Source organism: Vipera ursinii, assembly GCF_947247035.1.
Source record: "Vipera ursinii genome assembly, chromosome: 1".
NCBI classification, from domain to species: domain Eukaryota; kingdom Metazoa; phylum Chordata; class Lepidosauria; order Squamata; family Viperidae; genus Vipera; species Vipera ursinii.
The window spans coordinates 281,019,187-281,040,070 of record NC_139512.1 but is presented as its reverse complement, the minus strand read 5'-3'; the positions used below and the strand labels follow the sequence as shown (position 1 = coordinate 281,040,070).

The 20,884-nt window shown below is 38.0% G+C and overlaps 2 protein-coding genes across 3 annotated transcripts in view; both read left to right on the top strand.

Moving 5' to 3' along the window:
- RPS6KA2 (ribosomal protein S6 kinase A2) overlaps positions 1-1,630 on the top strand; it is a 143,771-nt gene extending 142,141 nt beyond the window's left edge. The window contains exon 21 of the mRNA XM_083366367.1: positions 1,453-1,630. Coding sequence (XP_083222493.1) covers positions 1,453-1,578 — 126 coding nt within the window. The 3' untranslated portion in view covers positions 1,579-1,630. The remainder of the gene's footprint in view (positions 1-1,452) is intronic.
- A 7,637-nt stretch (positions 1,631-9,267) lies between these two features.
- On the top strand, positions 9,268-19,206 carry MPC1 (mitochondrial pyruvate carrier 1). Of its 2 annotated transcripts, none has more exons than XM_083350164.1 (5): positions 9,268-9,496; positions 14,441-14,444; positions 15,808-15,904; positions 17,493-17,625; positions 17,773-19,206. In XM_083350164.1, the coding sequence occupies exons 1-5, from the start codon at positions 9,426-9,428 to the stop codon at positions 17,789-17,791; spliced, it is 324 nt and encodes a 107-aa protein (XP_083206290.1). In that variant the 5' UTR covers positions 9,268-9,425; the 3' UTR covers positions 17,792-19,206. The 2 variants fall into 2 exon arrangements, 1 of the variants encoding a protein (XP_083206290.1); XR_014490908.1 differs by lacking the exon at positions 9,268-9,496 and having other exon boundaries at positions 14,372-14,444; positions 17,773-18,573; positions 18,614-19,206.
- Positions 19,207-20,884: the final 1,678 nt, after the last annotated feature.

The window sequence follows — 20,884 nt, the reverse complement described above, 5'->3', positions numbered from 1 at the left end:
TTAATTACTTTTTAATAATTTTTAATTTTTGTATCTTGTTTTTATGTATTGCCCTGTTCACCGCCCTGAGTCCTTCGGGAGAAGGGCGGTATACAAATTAAATTAATAAATAAATAATAAATAAATAAATAAGATGCTAAAATAGTTAACCTGACTTTACATACAAGCAGAACGAGCCACATTATTTCATTGTGGACTAGAATTTTTAATTCTCTCCTCCCCTCCCCTCAAAGATCTCAAAATTATTTTTTTTTAAAAAATAACCTAATTCCTACAAGGTCACCTATATTCATGCAATCTTATGAGAAAGTGCTGAACAATATCTGTTAATATGGCCTTAGTGTAAAGTTGAGGTGAACTCCCAAAATCTGCTGACCTCAAAAATCATTTTTTGGGGAGGAACCAGGTCACAATAATCATGCAGTGATGTTCAGACTCTAAAACGTTGCAGATCTCTGTCATGAATTATTTGTCAGTAAGAGTAATGAACTGGTAGGAAAGAGGGTGCAGTGGCCTAGCAGTTAAGATGCTGGGCATGTCAAGCGGAATTTTGGCTGTTTGAGTACAGAAGCACAACATCCTGCTCCCAATCCTGTCCCAGCTCCTGCCAGCCTGGCAGTTCGAAAACATGCAAATGCAAGTAGATAAATAGGTACTACTTCGGTGGGAAGGTAACAGCATTCCATGTGTCTCGGTGTATAATCATGCTGGCCACATGATCATGTAAGCCTCTTCTGATAACACTGGCTCCCTCTGTTATGAAACGGAAATAAGCACCGTCCCTAGGGTCAAACATGACTGGACAAGGGAAACCTTTATCTTTTTGAGCCTGATGCATCATAATAGCGGTAGCCAGTAAAGCTACTGGCAAGCTATATCACATCCTCTGATATAAATCGTTGCATTTCTTGCTTGCAATTCCTTTACCTCTTCCCTTACACCAGGGGTCTTCAAACTTGGCCCTTTTATGACTTGTGGACTTCAACTCCCAGAATTCCTCAGCCAGGCATGCTAGCTGAGGAATTCTGGAAGTTGAAGTCCACAAGTCATAAAAGGGCCAAGTTTAAAGATCCCTGCCTTACACGCTATCTTTAAAGTGGGTGGTGTGACAAAGGATACCAATGTGCAACATATATAAAACTACATTTTTCTGGTAAGATTAGAAGGGGAAGATGTAATTTGCTGGCCAACCCTATTCCAATATATTAGTTTTGAGCCGTAGATCAGATTCAGTTTTGAAAAGATGCTTTGGGTTGCAGGAACATGAATGTAGCACATCTGCATCTCTTTAAAGCAGCCGTGCCTTTTCCTAGGAAGAGGGAAAAAGTGATTTTTCTGAAGTACTACATGAGCAGGGGGTTGGACTAGATGACCTCCAAGGTCCCTTCCAACTTTATATTATATTATTATATTATTATTATTATTATATCTCCCTCTTTTTTAATTTTGCAGGGTGCCATGGCAGCCACCTACTTTGCTTTAAACCAAACGCCTCAAGCACCAAGGCTGGAACCGGTATTGTCCTCCAACCTGGCCCAGCGAAGGGGAATGAAAAGATTGACCTCAACGAGGTTATAATGGTCTCAAAAAGGACTGTTTAAATAAAGAGAAAACATTTGCCCAATATATTGATCAGAGAGGCTGATCTATATTGTTAATGTTGCAGGACTCCTGGCACATACATTGTTTTAATCAGCAAAACTTCAGTTTAAGGCAAAGTTGTTCTTTGCTTTCAGATATTTTGGGGTTCTGTTTTTTACATTACCAACAAGATAGTAAATACTCAGAAATGTGCCACTTTTCAATTGCTGTATTGCTTCTTATTTAAGTACTGTATCAATTGCTGACATTGTGTTCTCTCCCCTCCTCCCTTTAATCCAAATGCTATTTTTGGAATTATAGATGCTCTGTAAGACCACTTTTTGTAACAGATTCAATTTTAGACATCAGCTCTACCAGCATCTATGTTTGATGTATTGTCACCACTTTCATTAGCTGTACTAAGGTTTGTCTCCAAAGAGTTGAATATGTAATGATGTGCGAGACCATAAAAACCATGTCCTATGAGGAGTGAAGAGGGGGAGGGGAAGAGCTGGAAACATACCTGCGCTATTAAAGGAAGATAAATTATTTTTATAGGTTTGGGCCAGATAAAAGTGTAGAAAGGAGATTAGAGTTGTGTTCATTGACACAACCACCTTCAAGGGTCCTATCTTTTAAGGCCTCCTCTCTTGATCAAAAATGTACAATCTTATCTTGGGCAAAAGGATTTTTTTATGGAAGGTGACTGTCGCTGGTTGCACCTAAACACTATATACCAGAAGTAGGCAACCTCGGCTCTTTTATGACTCATGGACTTCAACTCCCAGAATTCCTGAGTCAGCATAGCTGACTCAGGAATTCTGGGAGTTGAAGTCCATGAGTCATAAAAGAGCCGAGGTTGCCTACCCCTGCACTATACATATAGACTCCTCTGGAAGTTAGAGGTGGAACCAGAAGACAGGACTTTAGTCCTCTTCTTCCGCCGATGAATTCGTAACTACATGAATGAATGAAGCACTCTGCTTCATAAGCCGTTATGGAGTTTCCTATTATATCAACCTGAGATAGTGATCTTTTGTTTACTGGTTTAATGTCAAAATAATAGCTTATTGTGACAGGCTAAGATAAAACCATCTACTGCCCAAGGGGAAAAAATGCAGAAGAAATATCAGCAAGCAAAGTTTGTATTATTTCCTATATCAAAGGGAGCAAGCATGTATATGATTTCCTTAAAAGTCTAGAAAGATGATTGAAAAAATTGATACATTTTATATGTCACTGATGCTTCATAACCATCATTAACTCAGAGTGCCTCCATTGGCTGTGACCAAGTAGAGATTTAAGCATGCTCAATAGTACAATCCTATACTTCTTCACTCAGAAGTACGTTTCATAATGTGACTTTACCCAAGTATGCTAGTATAGGATTGCACCCTAAGCCTTTGGAATCTGTGTCCTTTGGAGCATTCAATTCTGAGTTGTATTCTAAGGATTATATAAGCACTTTACTTGCCTTTTATTTTCAGAATGGATTTTTCCACCTGCTGAAAGTGTGCAGGAGAAACTGCGTCATTTTTCATCTATTCTTGGGGAGAGACTGTGAAGTCAGGGTATTGCATCCTACAGATTTTTTGTTATTGTTCAGAAGTAACACCATTTTTGGTGCTAAGCACAGTTTGAGAGATTTGTATTAATTGAGCCTGCATACACAAAAGAGAGCAAGAAACCGCATTAGCTACTGTAGTGTGCTTCTTGATGTTTGTTTCCGTGTTCAACAAAATGTTATATTTATTTTATTTTGCCCTTAATTTTTAAATTATATTTAATGTACATTTTGATGTGCTGTGCACACAGGACTGCAGCAGAGCAGCTGTTCTTCGAGTTTGACTTTTCAAATAAAATAGTGCTGGGAAACACCATAAAGTGAATGAGATGTCTTAAATGTAGAAAAAATACCAGAGTGTTTTGAGTATTAGAAATTCTGATTGTGTGGGTCCTGCTTATCTCTTGGTAACAGAATGGATTGTTTGAGGCTTTCTCACCTTTCAAGGGACGCGGTGGCTCAGTGGGTTAGGATGCTGAGCTCATCAATCAGAAGGTCGGCAGTTTGGCGGGTCAAATCCCGAGTGCCGCGTAACAGAGTGAGCGCCTGTTACTCGTCCCAGCTTCTGCCAACCTAGCAGTTCGAAAGCATGTAAAAATGCAAGTAGAAAAATAGGGACCACTACAGTGGGAAGCATTCCGTGCGCCTTTGGCATCCAGTCATGCCGGCCACATGACCATGGAGATGTCCTTGGACAAGCGCTGGCTCTTCGGCTTGGAAATGGAGATGAGCACCGGCCCCTAGAGTTGGAAACGACTAGCACGCATGTGCAGGGGAACCTTTACCTTACCTTTACCACCTTTCAGAACCCATAGCAGAATCCTCCTCAATTTAGGACAGTTTTATGAGTAGCAAAAATGCATTTGTCTGCTTTAGATACCTGCTAACAAACAGAAAGGTACAAAAAAGCACATTATTCAAATCAAGTTTGACTGCCATTTTTAGTCATTGATGCTGCAAGGGGAGTTGTTGTTAGTTGTGAAGTCATGTCCAACCCCTTGTGACCCCAGGGACAACATTCCTCCAGGCCTTCCTGTCCTCTACCATCTTCTGGAGTCCACTTAAGCTCACGCCTACTGCTTCAGTGACTGCATCCAGCCACCTCATTCTCTGTCCTCCCTTTCTTCTCTTGCCCTCAACTTTTCCCAGCATTAAGCTCTTCTCCAGTGAGTCCTTCCTTCTCATTAGGTGGCCAAAGTATTTGAGTTTCAACTTCAGGATCTGGCCTTCTAAAGAGCAGTCAGGGTTGATCTCCTCTATGACTGACCAGTTTGAACGCCTTGCAGTCCAAGGGACTCGCAGGAGTCTTCTCCAGCACTGTAGTTCAGCTGCAAGGGGTATCCTCTTTGATATAATCATAAGCTGATTTGGATCTATGGAATCATTTGGAATACAAATAATATGAATCAGAACCCATATATTTAGAAATCAGTCAGGAAGCATGTCACCTTTTTGTGGAATTTGCATGTGTATATTATTCCCACAGGATATATCATAAGGATATGCAGCGCATTCGTAAAAGATCTTTCACAATGCACATTAGGATAAATTATGTGCCACCGTGAACAGTAAATTGTATCTGTTGTAGCACTTGATCCACAGGGACTGGGGCAGGGGGAGCATTTTCCTGGTAAAGCACCTGTGCTCATAGGCATCCTTTCCTATTATGATGATGCCAAAAGGATGAAGCTTATTGTGATATCATGGTGTTTTTTTTTACTTGCATTGCATTGTTGTACACAAGTATATAAGGGGTGTGTAAATGTCACCGTGCACATTCTGTCGCTCTTCAGGACATCCATGGGAGAGAAATGATAAAAGCAGCAATGCAGCAGCATAAATTTTATATGAATGACATCACTCTCATCTATGAAGGGAGGGAACATGCATTGTAGTGTGACAATTATGCTTTGATGAAAGCACTAAGACTAACTATTGAATAAGAAAAGAACATTGTCTACTAGTTTTTGATAACTGGCTTTTAAAAAGATATTCTGAAGAGTTGTGTCAAGATATGTAGTTATGGTTTAAAAAAATTCTGAAAATATAAAAATACAATGCCACTGAAACGGATAACCTAGCTAAAATATCTACAGATAAATTTGCAATAAAGTAAAAATACAAAGGAGCAACATGATGTTATGGTAACTAGTAGCTACTGCGATGTTAATTCCAAATTACCACAACAAACTTGGAATGTTGTGTATCTCTTTGGATCATCGAAACAATCCATCTGTCATCACTGAGAGTCAACAATGACCTGATGGCACACAGTCTCTTTGAAAACCAACTTTGAAGAAGCTAAGTCTCGTACATAAGTAAATGGTGAATTTGTGGGACTTCAAGCTGAAAAAACAGCACCCAAATATATGGACAGGCTGTAATAGAGGTTGATGAAATAACTATAATCAAGCATTTTATAACTGACACCACTAAAAAGAAGCAAGCGCTGGGAGCTATTACTTTTGAAGAGATCACGTGACCACAAGACACTGCAACTGTCGTAAATGTCAGTCAGTTGTCAAGTGCCTGAATTGTGGTTATGTGACTGCAGGGGTGGTGTAACGGTTGTAACTTCAAAGATGGATCATAAATCACTTTTTTTTCAGGACAGGTCATAAATCACTTCTTTTAGCACTGTTGTAATTTTGAATGGGTGTAAATCAGTGATTACTTGGAGGCTAGGAAAATTTATTCTATATTCTGTGAATAAATCCAGAATAAAAAGGGACATCTTTATATATATATAAAAACAGCTCTTACAATGGCAAATCACATGTGCTCATAGCTGAGTTTCCCATGTTGCTAAGTGATGACTTGTTTGACACTGTGTGTTGATCAAACTGTAGTGCCTGGGTTCATAGCTAATACTAAACTAGAAAGCATAGTTTATAAACTACTATGTCTAAGGTCACCAGACAGGCTAAGCCAAAATCGGTCACATTAGGATTTGGAAGTAATGATCCCAACCTGTCACATCAACAGAAAAGTTCTGTATTGGTGAGCGCAGTAGGTAAAAGTGTACATCTCAAAGTCACAGTCCAAAATCCATTCAAATCATCAGTGTCAATGATTTCAACAGAGCAGGATGGTCTCATTCTTACATATTATTTTACACTGAAACTATAGAGCTTAATTGTATCGCCTTTCAGCAGCAGTATGCTATTGCAATAATATTGCTCAGCCAGAAAAACTTGCTTATTGGCGGTATATCGCACCTATCTTAACATTAAGTAAAAAAACCTGTCTCCACTTGTGGCTGGATCTGGGACTCAGCTTCAGGAATTTCTTCCTGTTCGTTTGAAAGCCCAGGCTTTCATAGGTGTAGTGAACAAGAACAAGAGTTCCTTATGTCTTTCCATTTCATTGTTATCAGCTGCTATTTGAACTAATTTCTGCAGAGTTTAAGACACATCCAGCCAATAAACAACTGCTATGATAGTGTGTGTGTCCAGTGAGTAAAGCACAAAAGGGAAGAATTTAGAGTGCCCTTACCCAGTTGAGACTGTAGCCCTCCCCCCCACACTGCATGGTTGTGTTAAAGCCTTTCAAACCTTGCATTTACTACTGATGTGATTATAGAGTATAACAATCTCATCCAATGCAGTTCTCTGCCAGGAAAATTATAACCTTAAAAGTGTGGTTCCTGGTTGCTGAAAATTTGCCACTATATCAAGCATTTCACACAGTAATGCAATTGTTAATAACGTTAACATTTTTTTTTGTATTTTACTTGCTGTTAACCACTTTATCCAAATACAGCAGATAGAAAGGTGAAACATAAGCTGAATAAATAAATGAAGCCAAAACATCTGGCTAGGGTGTTGATGAACACTTTCTACATGTTTGTGGATGATACTGTTCTTAAAGATGTGCATAACAGATGTATATGCATAAATCCAATTTAATAATAACAGATTTGACTATGGAGGTAAAACCTACATATTAGTTCACACACCTTAAAATATTAGTTCTGACGTGATAGTGAACAGCCATCGCTTTCCCTTTGATCCCAGTTATTTTAGAAAGTGTTTACAGTTTTCAGACTGATTTCCCAAGATAGTTACAGTTTAATTTTTTGTTACATATTGGCTTTTTAGTGGGCGAATCAAATGAACCAAACCAAAATTCTGTTCAAGGGCAAACTACATCAGATATCCTACTTGTATAATTATTGTGGGGCATGAATGAGGCCCAATAGATAAGAGAACTAGTCTGCTATTATGCGCTCTTGTTAAAAAAAAACTATTAGTAGTAGGCAGACATTTCTTACAATTCTTCTCAAGGATAAGAGCTCTAGAGTACAGTGGTATGAATGAACCAAGTTTAAACTAGCAGAGAAGGAAAGTAATCTCCAGAGTGAAGAGAGTAATAAACAGTTTCATTATCTATCCTAAGCAAAGATAAGAGTTGTTATCCCATTTGTTTGCAGGCTACCTAAGAGGCTAAAAGTCATGTAGAAAAAAACAAACCCAGTCTTACCTGGATTAAAAATAATCTATTCAAGATAGGCTTCTTACACTTATGAAATGGAAAGCTTTTAAAAGTCTTTCAATCACCGTATTAAATGTATGAAACCAACAGAACACTTTTATCTACCTAGAAATGGGAAAACCACAGGCACATAATTTCCCATATAATTCAAAAAGAAAGCAGAGGAAACCATAAGAGAATCAGAAATGAGCAATTCTGTATGAATTTTTCAATAACTGAGAAGCTGTATGATTCAGTCATGACAGTTACACCAGTGAAAAATCTTGGAAAAAGTATTTAATTGCATTGATGATAATGGTATAAGCGGCAGACAAAACAATCAACTCTATAGCCTAAACCTCTCTGCAACTGGTTTACTGTTTACGGAAATGCTTAAGTAACCAGAAACAAGATAAATTGTTCATTTCTGAATTTAAAACTTTCTTCAAATATTTTTCATTTTAAAAAGGCTTCCCCAACTTCAGTGCCAAATTCCATTTGAGCATCATTTTGTTCGTTCTAGTGAAGTTCAAAGAATTAAGGGCTTCATGACAGACATTATGGCACATGGTGAAGACCAAAATTACAAACGAAAGATGTAAGAGCCACCAGGAGATGGGATGTCAGGGAAATAAATCAATAATTCCCTATCAGAGGGAAATACTTTTCTAAAGTCCCCATGCCAAAAATCTGGTGCAATGTAGAAAATGATTATCTTCCTATTCCAATTTTGTCTGAACCTAATAGTGGCTTCTCAAAAACTATGTTGTCAAGCAGAAAACATTTAAAGACCACCATAATTGGCACACAGGTTACTTTAGTAGGAGCCCCTTTCTCAGCTTAGAGCTGTAGTTTTGAGCAATACATTTGCAATTCAGCACTTTAACTTCTAATATGCGGAAAGACCTATCCTTGGGATTATAATGGACAGTAATGTAAAATGGCGGGGGGGGGGGTCAAATTCTGTACTGGATTTTTTTTTAGGAAACAAACGGAATATCAAATAGTTACTGTAAGAATTACTGTATGATGCATCTACTTTTTAAACGATCTCTTTAGTTTTGGTCATGTGGAAAGTATAATCTTTCAAAAGATGAAGAAACGGCAACTCAGACGATCTTAAGTTTGAAGTATTTTTCCTAGGAAGAAAGGCTAAAGCAATCTAAGTAAAAAGGACCCCGGGTTTGACCAGCAAGTAAGTGTTCGTTGTCATCTAAGAGCACTGCAGGTGGCGAACCACGCTGCTCAAAATACAACCCGACGCTGAAAGCTCCATTTGAAGAACCGGAGTTTAATTATTTCACAGCGAAACCTGAATGAAGAAAGCGCCTCCCTTCCACTACTGGCACCCCGGAACTCAGCCACCAATGGCCGAGGACGAAACGGGCTCAAGCTCCGCCTCCCGCCCCTAAACCGCTCACGTTGCCCTTGACCGGCAATCTGAAGGCGACGGAGGGTCCCTCATGTAGCGATACGTCAGGCTACCGCAACCGACCAATAAGAACCCATCCGATCCCTGCCTGCAACCAACAGAAACCGCGGCTTAAGAACGTGCTTTACGGCAAGCCTCTTTCCTTCCCCGCCCTTGAACAAGTCAATTGAAGGGTGGGGGTGGGGGGGCGGGAGAAGGAAGAACCGGCGCCTATCAACGATGGGGTTGCTATGGAAACGCGGGCGCTATCGTAAGGCAGAGCCCGGGCCGGTCGTAAAAAGGAGGCTCGTTCCCCGACCGCGGAGGAGGTTGTCATTGCAAGCCGCGTCGGCGGTGCCTCCTGAGAGCTCGCCTGCCTTCTCCGCTCGTTAAGCCATGGCGGCGGCCCTGGCCCGCAAAGCCGCGGACTACGTGCGCAGCAAGGATTTCAGGGATTACCTCATGAGGTAAGGGAGAAGGGCGGTTCGTCACTTTGGGCCCGGTTTGCTGCTCTGCACCGCTTCCTCCTCCTCCTCCTCCTCCGACCTCCTTTGCGGGGCCTTGTCGTCCGTGGCCCCGAAGCTGGAAGAGCCTCCGGGGTGTTTCAGGTGCAGCGCTTTGCCATCTGACGCCATTAGCCCTGGGATTTCTTTCGGGGTCCCTCCCTCCGTCCAGATGCTGGTCAGAGCCGACCCCGCGGGGCAGTTTTGAAACGGTCAAGGTCAGCTGCCGTCCCCGCTCCTCCCCCCAGCCCCGAGCTGGGCTTCCGACGCTGCTCCCTGTTGAATGGAAGTGTTCGTTCCGTTGCCTGCCTTGAAACTGACCTCTTTAATAATAATAATAATAATAATAATAATAATAATAATAATAATGATGATGACTCTTGTGAGCCTCCTGGAGTCGCTGGGTGACTGCAGGCGGCCATAGAAGTCCTGCCAAAAAAAAAAAATGAAATCGGTCTCCGGCCAGCTGCCTGCAATTAGTGCGGGTTCGAGTCCCACCAGGCTCAAGGTTGATTCAGCCTTCCATCCTTCCGAGGTAGGTAAAATGAGGACCCAGATTGTTGGGGGCAATCAAGGTGTTGGTAATGACCTACAAAGCCCTCCATGGCATGGGTCCGGAATACCTTGGGGAGCACCTGCGGCCGGCGTCAACTTCCCTCCGCCCAGTACGCTCCCACAGAGAGGGCCTCCTCGGGGTGCCACCGGTCAAAGAATGCCGACTGGTGGTCCCCAGGGGGAGGGCGTTCTCTGTGGGCGCGCCGGATTTATGGAACCATCTTCTGGCCGAGCTCCGCATGGCGCCTGACCTCCGCTCCTTCCGGCGCAATCTCAAAACCTACCTTTTTGAACAAGCTGGCCTGGCCTGATGGGATGGGGAATACTGGGTTTTATAAATCGGTTTTAACTTTTTAATATGTATTAATTTATTCATGGGCACTGTTGTTTAATCGCTTTTAATTTTTGTATCTTTTAATATGTATTGCCCTGTTCACCGCCCTGAGTCCTTCGGGAGAAGGGCAGTATACAAATTAAATTAATAAAGAAATAATAAAGAAATAAATAAATAAGCTGACTTTGTAAAAACACCGCTTTGGGGGGGGGGGGCGAAAGCCCTAATAAGCAGGAATATACATAGAATGAAGGCTATTGCTAAGCACATTTGATTTGTGCTTCTTAGATTGTAAGCCGCCCTGAGTCTTCGGAGAAGGGCGGGATATAAATGGGATTTTAAAAAAAAAGGAAGGCAGTGTCATAGCGGGAGAAAGATGCCGGGAGGGCCTGTCTGTGTCCCAGAGACGCACAAGTGGGGAAAGGCTTCGAGGCTCCCATATTTGGGTGCTCGCAGTGACTTTGGAAAAAACCCTGATGTTGGGAAAGATTGAAGGCAACAGGAGAAGGGGATGGCAGAGGGCGAGATTGGCTAGATCGGGGGGGGGGGGTAGGCAACCTCGGCTCTTTTATGACTCGTGGACTTCAACTCCCAGAATCCCTGAGCCATGCTGGCTCAGGGATTCTGGGAGTTGAAGTCCACGAGTCATAAAAGAGCCGAGGTTGCCTACCCCTGGCCACTAAATGGTGTCATTGACATAATGAAGGTGGATTTGGGCAGACTCCGGGGGACAGTGGAGGACAAGGAAGCCTGGTGCGCTGCGGTCCATGGGATCGCAAAGAGTCGGACATGACTTGATGACTGAACAATAATGACAAGCTACGTAGTTCCTCTTGCAGAGAATTGGGGGTGCTCAAGGCGGTAACAGTGGGACAAGCCAAAAGGGTTGTTATAATTGTAATTCTCAGGAAGCAAAATTTGGGTTCAAGCACACACAAGACTGTTCTTCTCCTTGAAATAATTGACCTGCCCTCTTATATGAACAGCCGGGAGGACAAGCCAGCTTGTGACGTGATCCATCCTTGGTGCAAAGGCTGTATTTTTTTAAAAAAATGTGCTTATTATGCTTCCCAACTGGGAAATGCTCTCGAGGGATTTCTAAAATAGAAAAGCAAAGCCAACAGTATAGGCGAAAAGGATGTCTCTCTCCAGTAATACATGAAAATTGTTTTGATAATGAGTTTGAGGGAATGTAGGAACTGTTTGAAGGACAAGACTCCTGCTCTTTTCAGTAATTTGATAGAAGGGTGGCAAGGTGATGGTAGCTGCAGCTGCTAAATGCTGTATTAAGCCGTATGATTGCTTGGATTAAATATTTTGTCAAACACTGGGCTATGCTTCTGAATAAACTTGAACAACAACAAATCCCAACCTAGAGTGCATCTGTTACTATTTATATATTTCTTAGGACCTGACATCTTCTATTTTGAGAATACATAAGACACTGAAGTAAATCTATTTTTGTTTTCTGTACCAATTGATTTTTATCCACAAAAATAACATGCCTTACATAAAAAATATAATTATTTCAGAATTATAGGCATTATTGTGGAGTAGATTCACTGTTGTATGAATACATTTGCTTATGTACAGAAAGTTAACCATCTATCTAATACTGGGTTTGTTGAAAAGTCAAATATAAATTGTTGCTAACTTGAACAAACGTAAGTTAATTACTAACAGGAAACATGCAACTTGCCCTTGATGTTATTTCAAGATTTAAAACTAAGCTTTCTAAATAGGCAGAATGCTAAATAATACCAAATTATTCATTTACAAACAACAAATCTTTCAAGTGCCTCTCAAATAATAGGCCATGACAGTGACTTATAATCCCTATCAAATAATGAGGGTGCCACTTTTTGATTGTGAAGGGGAATTGAGGTTTTTCGAAAGCCATTTTAATTTGTAACATTTCTGTTAAAAGCCATTAAGAAGCAATATCCATTTCATGAAATTAGTAAGCATGTGAAATTCCTTTCAAAGTTTTTCTTAGATGATGGCTATACTAAATGCAGGAGCAGTAGTGCAAATACGTTAAGCCTTGCAACAGTGTTAGGATGAGCTTTCAATCTAAGATCAAGTTTAATATGCAAGTGCAATAAAGTAACTGATAATTACACTTGCAATAAGTGTAAACTAAACAACATTTAGTTCACTGGCGCTTTCTCAAAGGTAAATAGGAATAGTATTGCATCACTCTTAAGAATGTTCCTGATGGACCTGTCCAAGACTTTGAGATGTTCATTACTTAAGAGATTGAGCAAATCTGAAGTGAAAAAACCTTGCAGTACTTGCATGACCACTAAATTATTGTTTTGAAAAAGAAAGGCACTTAACATAGAGCACTATATGTTCTTAACAAAAATAAACTTAGTTTTAAAAGCTGCATATTGATGTAAGATTGTTGATTTGTTTATTGTGAGAGAAATATATGTAATTGAAATGGCAATACTTTATAGCTAAAAACTTTCAAATTAAAATTTTGTTCTATTAGCTGTGATATAATTATATTTCAAGCATGTATAGGTAAGATTTTTAGGAAAATGTTGATGTTCATGTGGATAATTATGCATGTGCCATTTAAAAATTACTGTTATTAAATTACTGCCAGTATGATTTAACAGAATTTTTATTTCAACTTTTGTTCTACATATGAGAGTTTTATGGTTTTTATACATCTTAAAATACTAAAAAAACAAGTTACAAATTTACATTATTACATATGAAGGTTAAAATCTGTGTGATACTTTATTCTAGTACATTGGTAATAGTTTAAGGCTAGAATTTGACAGTATCTTGTATAGGTAGGAAAGTATTCCAGCTTCAGCAAGGGAACCCTGCCAAACTTCCATGGCTTTTGTATCTAGCTACAATCCTCAGAATTTATTCAGAGCCTTTGCAAAGAATCCATTGACGTTTAGAAGCATAATTTTTGATTATTTACTTTTTTTCTGCATTACTTGTACAATTTGCTTCTGTCTGATCATGTCTGATGCAGTGGTGGTTTTGCCAATATAATTCTTTCAGCATTGATATCATATGATCCCTGTCATCAGTTTGCAGGTCACATTTTTTCCCAATTTTTCTTTTAATTTCTTTCAGGCACAACTAATAAACTTTTGTTCAAGGTACTGGCTAATGATTTTCACACATTTATGGGACCCACTGTATTTATATCAGTATGCATACAATATCCCTATCCTACCAGGCCCCAAAATTCCTAACATTGAAAAACAGAGATGAATAGGCATGTTTAATTGGTAAATCAAATATGTGTGAGTGTAACTGAAGCATTTTTAAAGACAATAGGGGACAGATACTGGTAGTATGTTTCTAAATTATATCAACATTATGGAATGCTGGTAAATTAAAAGTATTTAATATTTCTCTGGTTCTCATTCTTACTTATTTTAGTTAAATTATGTTAGTAATCTAGAGATACAGAGAACATAGTTTGTATTATGTGACTGGTGGATTTAGAAATTAAGTTAAAAAATAAGTCCAGAGTGCAGAGGAGGCAACAACTAAAATTTCTATGCTTTTTCTTTCAGCATCCACCCAACCCACTAAGTCAGTTTAGTTACAATTTTGTACTATAACTCTTGATATATAGGCTCTACAGCTTAGGACCTGGATATATAACAGCACTTTCATATGTACTTATCTGCCAATTAAGATTAGTGAAAGTATCCTTAAAGAAGTATATTTATCAGAGGTACACAGATCTGGATGGTACAAATCTCTTAAGTTTATATAGGCATTTGCCTAAATCTGGTGATGTCAGTCTGATCTACTGTTGTCCTTTGTTTAAGAGTTTTAACATGGTATAATTTTGTCATTGTTAACAGTTTTAAATGAATTGTACTCTACTTTTGTTTTAGTAATAAAGTGGGCTAGATACATACAAATAAAAACAAATATTTATATATTGAATTTATTTCATGGAGGCTATTGCCTTTTTTTCTCTTTCACATTTCCTCTTAAATGATGAACAATTATGACTGCTCATCAAACAGTACGGTAAGGTATTATTTTTGCTTCCTTTCAACCACCTGTAATCGTGCCAGTCATAGTATTCTTTAAGTTCAAATGCAGCTTTTCCCAGGTTAAGTTCCTTTCGTTTATAGTACAACAGAATTATTTCCAATAGATATCCTAGGAAATGACCAAATAAAACTTAATTTTTTTACAAAAGTCTTCCCTAGCCATTTTTTGTGGAAAAAAGAGAAAATTTTATATGATTACTCCTGTCATAGTACCTCATTTAAAAGTGATAGTGAATATAATTAACTCATTAGTCTATTTCATGACAAAGTAGTTTGCTATAAACCTGTAAAAATGTGTTCAGTAAAGTTCCTTTAGGTTAGTCTGTACATGTTTGTACCTGGCTTTCCTGGATCAAGAGAAATTAATATGTTAGAGCACAAATGCTAAATTGAGCCACTTTCTGTCAGGAGGCTAAATGTAGTTCTAATCAAACAAGGGAATTCAGAGTTATACCTACTGCCAATCAGTCATATTACAGGAGCGCATGTGTATTTATGCCATTTATTTACATAATAACACTACCCCAAGATCCCAGGACCTACTCCGTCAGTTGAACATTTTGAATCCCTAGTCCTCCAAGAAAAAGAGCTAGAGAAAAACTTATAGGAAAGCAAATGTCTCCATTACAGAATTGAACTGTCAACACTTGACAACATCTAGACACTGAGGCTATGGTAGCCAAACCATGCTTACTCTTGGCTACTTAGCCAGTGGAGAAGAACGTAGTAATGCCATGAAGACTTTCCAATTCTCTTCTGGTATAATGCCTTATGGCAATGATGGCGAACCTTTTAGAGACCGAATACCCAAACTGCAACCCAAAACCCACTTATGTATTGTTGGGTGCTGAGTGGGTTGTGGCCCATTGGGTGGGTGTGGCCCTTTGGGTGGGTGTGGCTGCGGTGGTAACGGCAGCTTGGTTGGGACTGAAGTTCAATCAAATCAATTCCAACTTTGCGAGATCTTTTTTTTCTGGCGAGAAGTTGAAATTGATTGATTGAACCTTTTTTTTGGCACACGGCGGCAGAGGCCTAAAGTGAAAAGGTTTTATAAAACCCAGCTGACTGGGGTGACGGCACCTGTGCCATAGGTTCGCCACCACAGATTTATGGGATGTTTGGTATTTGTGCGTTTCTTTGGAATTGCAAGGGCTGTAGCAGTGATATTATATATGTGTTTTAGATTAAGGAATAAAATGTGTCCTTATCCCCCTGCTTCCAAATGGGACTGCATTGATCAGAGGCAACAATCATCTAGTCCTTTTAAATCTGATTTAAAATATTTTTGAACTGGCAAAAGGTAAAATTCCTTTTCTTATTGTGTGCCTTTAATATAGCACTTCTGGGGACCTGTTGCCAACTGGGGACTTCCCATTGCTGCCTTCAGTGATATGAAGAAATCACCAGAAATCATAAGTGGCCGAATGACATTTGGCAAGTGGTGAAATTAACTTCAGTTTTAAACAGTAGTTTTTTAATTGCTAACAAACTAACCCTAACAAACTACCTAGAGGTGCAGAATTTGCAGTGTTTATTGATTGATTAGTCTTATCAAAGAAAATAAAGGTAAAATACAAGATTTGTTTCCAGGATAAAATAGATAAAAAGAAAATATAATACTAATAAACTCTTAGCTAAATTGCGTTGTCTATAAATTTAGCATTTCTGCTAACAATGCATACATTAGAGACCAGGAAGAAATATAATTTGCAATTTAGATCCCAATGGGCTGTTCTTTCAAGTAAGGATTTCAAATATCTAAACACAAAACAGATATTTAGTTGACAAACAAAATGTGAGCAATATCTTTATTGGCTTGGGCCCTGCACATACATATCCTCTCATGATATGGCCAATGATAGCAGTGCCCATATTTGGCCATGGAATCCAATAGTTCAAAATTTGCTCTAGAATAGGTTCTTAGGAATTGCTTCAGACTCATTGAAAGGTATTTTGTTTTTGGTTTTGAAAGTATTTTTATTCTTACCCAACCAATTTAAAGATCTATTTTTGCCAAGAACTTCATGTCTGTTTGGGTACTAACATCTAGGACTCCCTGTTTACTTTGCCTTGGTTTTATTGATGTTTAGAGAATTAAGATCACAGTAGATATTTATTTTGCAACAGTCTTCTCAGACTTACTTGAGAATGCTCCATGACAACCACATTGTCAACATATAAAAGAATATTAAGACTTTTATCATGGATTTTTGGCATATAAGTGTCTGAAGCATATAAGAATCCTGGAATATAACTGACATAGCAGTTAAAAAGCATCAGGGTTAGAATACAACACTATCTAATATCTTATGGATAGGTATACTGTAAGGTACAGAACTGTTTGCCCCTGTACACACTTTCAAGTGGTGTTTGAGTAGAGGGCCTTAACCGGGAGTCTAGATTCCATGTTTAAGATGACCAATTCCTTTCACAGCATGCTTCTGTTTAAGGAATCAAGAACCATGCTGAGATCTATGAAAGCAGCAAACAGTTTATTTTAATTACTTATCATGTAAAACAACACAGTTGTCTGTTGTGGAGCTCTCTGATCTAAATCCAGCTTATTTGTCCACTAAGAATTTTTTTTCCTATTACTCAGTTCTTTACCTCTTAAAATGTGAAGGTTACATTTATTTATTTATTTATTTATTTAGTTATATTTATATACCGCCCTATTCCCTGAGGACTCAGGGCGGTTTACAGGGAATTAAAAATCCAGAATACAAAAATTAAGAACCAAATTAAAAAATATTAAATTAACATTTGTACATCAAGGAGGCCCACTGTGAGCCTGTCATATTTTTTTGGGTGCCAGGGTGGGTTCATTTATAAAACAGACCTCAGAGATAACACCTGTTATGGTTTTAAGTTTTATTAATAATGATGTTTGTAAGATAGTAAAATGTACGTAAAATGAGATTCTTTGGGTGTGCAATAACCCAGTACTGTACTTGCAGAAATAAAAGTGAATGTTCTAAATCTAGGAACATGAAGTCATTGAACACTAACTTTCTTTTTACAGCACTTTGCTGCTATTCTTTGACTTTTATGAGGTTTGCATACAAGGTGCAACCCAGGAACTGGTTGTTGTTTGCTTGTCACTTCACTAATGAACTTGCACAACTTACTCAAGGAGGAAGGTTGATCAAATATAAGTGAGTATACTGTAATTATTCCTTTTACATTAACAGTATAACTAAAACTTTCAAATATTTTTATATTTTTGACATGCTCTGAGCTCTAACATCTATGTCAATGAATTAATCCTTTTCTTTTTCTTCCATTTTTATTCCTCCTGACAGTCTGAAAAAAAATAATTGATTATTTGATTCATGGAGAAAAATTGAAAAGGTGCTGCTCTTCACAAGCAAGGAAGGACTTTGTCATCATCTCTTTTGCATCACCACCATCATGAAAACACTCATACTAGCATTCAGTATCATTTGTTAAACTTTTATCTTCCCTTATACAAAGTACTGCACAGCTGTTCAAAAATTAGATCACTTTCTTGCCTTAAAAGAATTTTTTAATATTTACAAAATTACTCAACTCAAATATGTACCAGCTTTTCTGAAATAAAAAAACCCTGCTAATTTAAGAAAAACAAGAAAAGGCATGATTAATAAAATGTGATTTTTGAAACAATGTTGGTTATTTTGCAGTCAGATGTACAAATGCATTGAAATTGTGATTCTGCCTCTTTAAGAGCATTGGAGCAAAGTAAAATATTCAAAAGCATCATTCCTTTAAAATTACAAAGTCAAGATTGGTTATCGATTCTCCATATAGGCAATTCAAAATGGATTCCTCAATTAACTCTTGTGAAGCTAATAGTTTAAATATATTACATCTGCTAATTTGTATATTTGACACTTGTAGCTAAATTTATTTTTACCAAGAAATAAAAAAGGCAGTGAAGTGCCCGTTAATTTATGAGTGGATTCCAACAAACTCTATCCTGACTCATAGTTACTGTATATTTTACATTAGAATACAAAGTTGACACAGCTTAATTTTGTAAACCCCAACTACATGGTTTGGTAAAATAACCATCTTATCTTTGTTTGTAAGCATTCTGCAAATGATTCATTCAGTGCCCGGATGTTTTATAAGCACACATACCTGTGAGCAAAGTAGTTACAGTGCCACATCCTATTGTGGTATAGGTAGCATCTAAGAGTCCAACTGAACTCTTATTTGTAACAAAATAAATAGTATGATTCTGTTTTTGCATTCATCTGCAGATGCCATATCATTAACATAAAAACTGCATATAGGAATGAATACTTTTGAAAAATTATTAGTTTAATTTGACCTTTTTGTTGTGATTTTTATCAACAATTGTAATGCACTATATATAGATTGTCTTTAATAATGTTATTTTACTTTAACAACTTTGGGGCAGTAAACCTTCCCTATGGGGAGAAATTACAACATAAATGTTGTAATGGCAATAAACCACTTTGAAACAATTTATAGTTTTACTGGTGTCAATTTAGAAAATGGTACTTTTGAAAATAGAACTTCTTACAAATGAGATCTATTTTCCTTTCTCAATACAGTGTTTCAATTTCCAGGCCAACATAACAGTGAAAATAGACATGTAATTTTTTTTGTACTATTATTTACTTATGTTGATTGGGTTCTGTTGGTTAATAGAAAGAATATGTGTAAAAATAAGCTATTACTATTTCCTAAACTTTATCAGATTTTTCAGGATAATTAAAATTTGTTTTAATAATGGAAAAGTGTACATATTTCTCTATAAAAAGAAAACAGATAATCAGAATTCTCTTCACAAAACTGAGGTTTCAAAAGTAATTATTAATTCACTATAGGCATCCTTAGATCAAATTCCAGCATATATAATAAAAAGCTTTGAATCATTAGGATATGGCACAAGTGCATTTATATACTTTTATTTAAGGAAAATTACAAAACAATTGATTCCAGATATCTGACTATGGAAAAATGAGATGATTTCTGAATTACAGAAACTTAGCTCCTGGGATGTAGTCTGGTTGTACAGAAATTTTGTTCAGTTTTATTAGATAATGCACCCCTAAATACATTTATGGACTAATTCACCTTACAAGATGTTGAGGCTATTCTCTATATGTTTGGAAGCACAGCAGCATGTGATGGTGACTGCCTCTAGATTTTATATAGCCATGGAATGGCCTTAATATAGAAAAGTAATTTTCTGAAACAAAGTTGTTGATCCATGATGTGATTTTTGTTTCCTCCTATTAATGCTAATGAGTCATAAAAAGAACACACAAAGAAAGCTGCATACATATCTTCCTCCTGTATGGATAAAGTTCTTGGTACTTTGGTTGCACTTGTGGCATACTAGCAAAAATATGCTCAGACTGACCAGTTGTCTCACCAATGAAGAAAGCTACTCGTGGAATGGGTGTGACTGAGGTTTTTCTATCTTTCTAAAAAAAACCTGGGAGACCATGAGTTCTAGTCCCATCATGGGCAAAAAAAGATAATTCGATGACCTTTGGCCACTCACTGTCTCCCAAATCTAGGAAGAATACTTGGGCAAGCCACTTGAAAAGTCAAGAAAATTGCAGGAACCAGCAAATGCAAGGAGTCAAAAATTGACTTAAAGCACAAAAGTGAAAATCAGAAATTATGAATTGGTATTATTGCAATCAGTGACTCAAAACCTTGGCAAGTTTAAGATGTCAGGACAGAAGTGTTGATCTAGATTGTGTTGTATGTGAGCATATGAATTTATGGGTTGGTGATTAATATAAATTACGTTCCAGAATACAATGGAATGAAAGAATCAGAGAAATGTTGGGGGAAACTATACAATACTCTGAATGAATGTGATGGGGGCAGGGGTGATAACATTCAGTTAGGATACATGAATGGATTGGTAGAAACAAGATGAGACAATAGAGAAAACTGATTGGGACATTGAGGTGCCAGTATCAAAAAGGAATGTAAATGTCGGGTAATTTTGAAAAAAGTCTTTGAATAAGGCTATCTGAATGAATGAAGCTTTATTGTCAAAGTACAACCATGTATACATTGAGATTGACTGAGCCTCCCTTCATGCCCCACCACCACAACTCACAGTGACAACAAACCCACCATCTTGTTATACCATATGAGCTAATTGCACAACACACCGGCCTCGCAAGTCAATCATACATAAAATTATTTCCCGTTCCAAGAGCCTGACAGCCCCTGGATAGAAGCTGTTCTTCAGCCTGTTTAGAAATTTTAGAATTTAGAAATATACATATTCATACAGAAAAGAAAAGGTGTGGTTGATTTCACTGCTTAGGTGAATTAGTGAAAGATAAAGGTAATGTGAGGTTCTGAATATGGGCGTCATTGGGCAGTGTCAGGAGATTTTCCGTGAAATTATACTTAGCTTACGGTGCGGAAAAT

What these genes read in the sequence shown, in the direction of transcription:
- MPC1 (XM_083350164.1), top strand. Translation starts at nt 9,426, where the DNA reads ATGGCGGCGGCCCTGGCCCGCAAAGCCGCGGACTACGTGCGCAGCAAG. An exon ending in AAGTGGCCGAATGACATTTG is followed by an intron (nt 15,905 to 17,492) that starts GCAAGTGGTGAA and finishes TTCTTTTTACAG; the next exon opens with CACTTTGCTGCTATTCTTTG.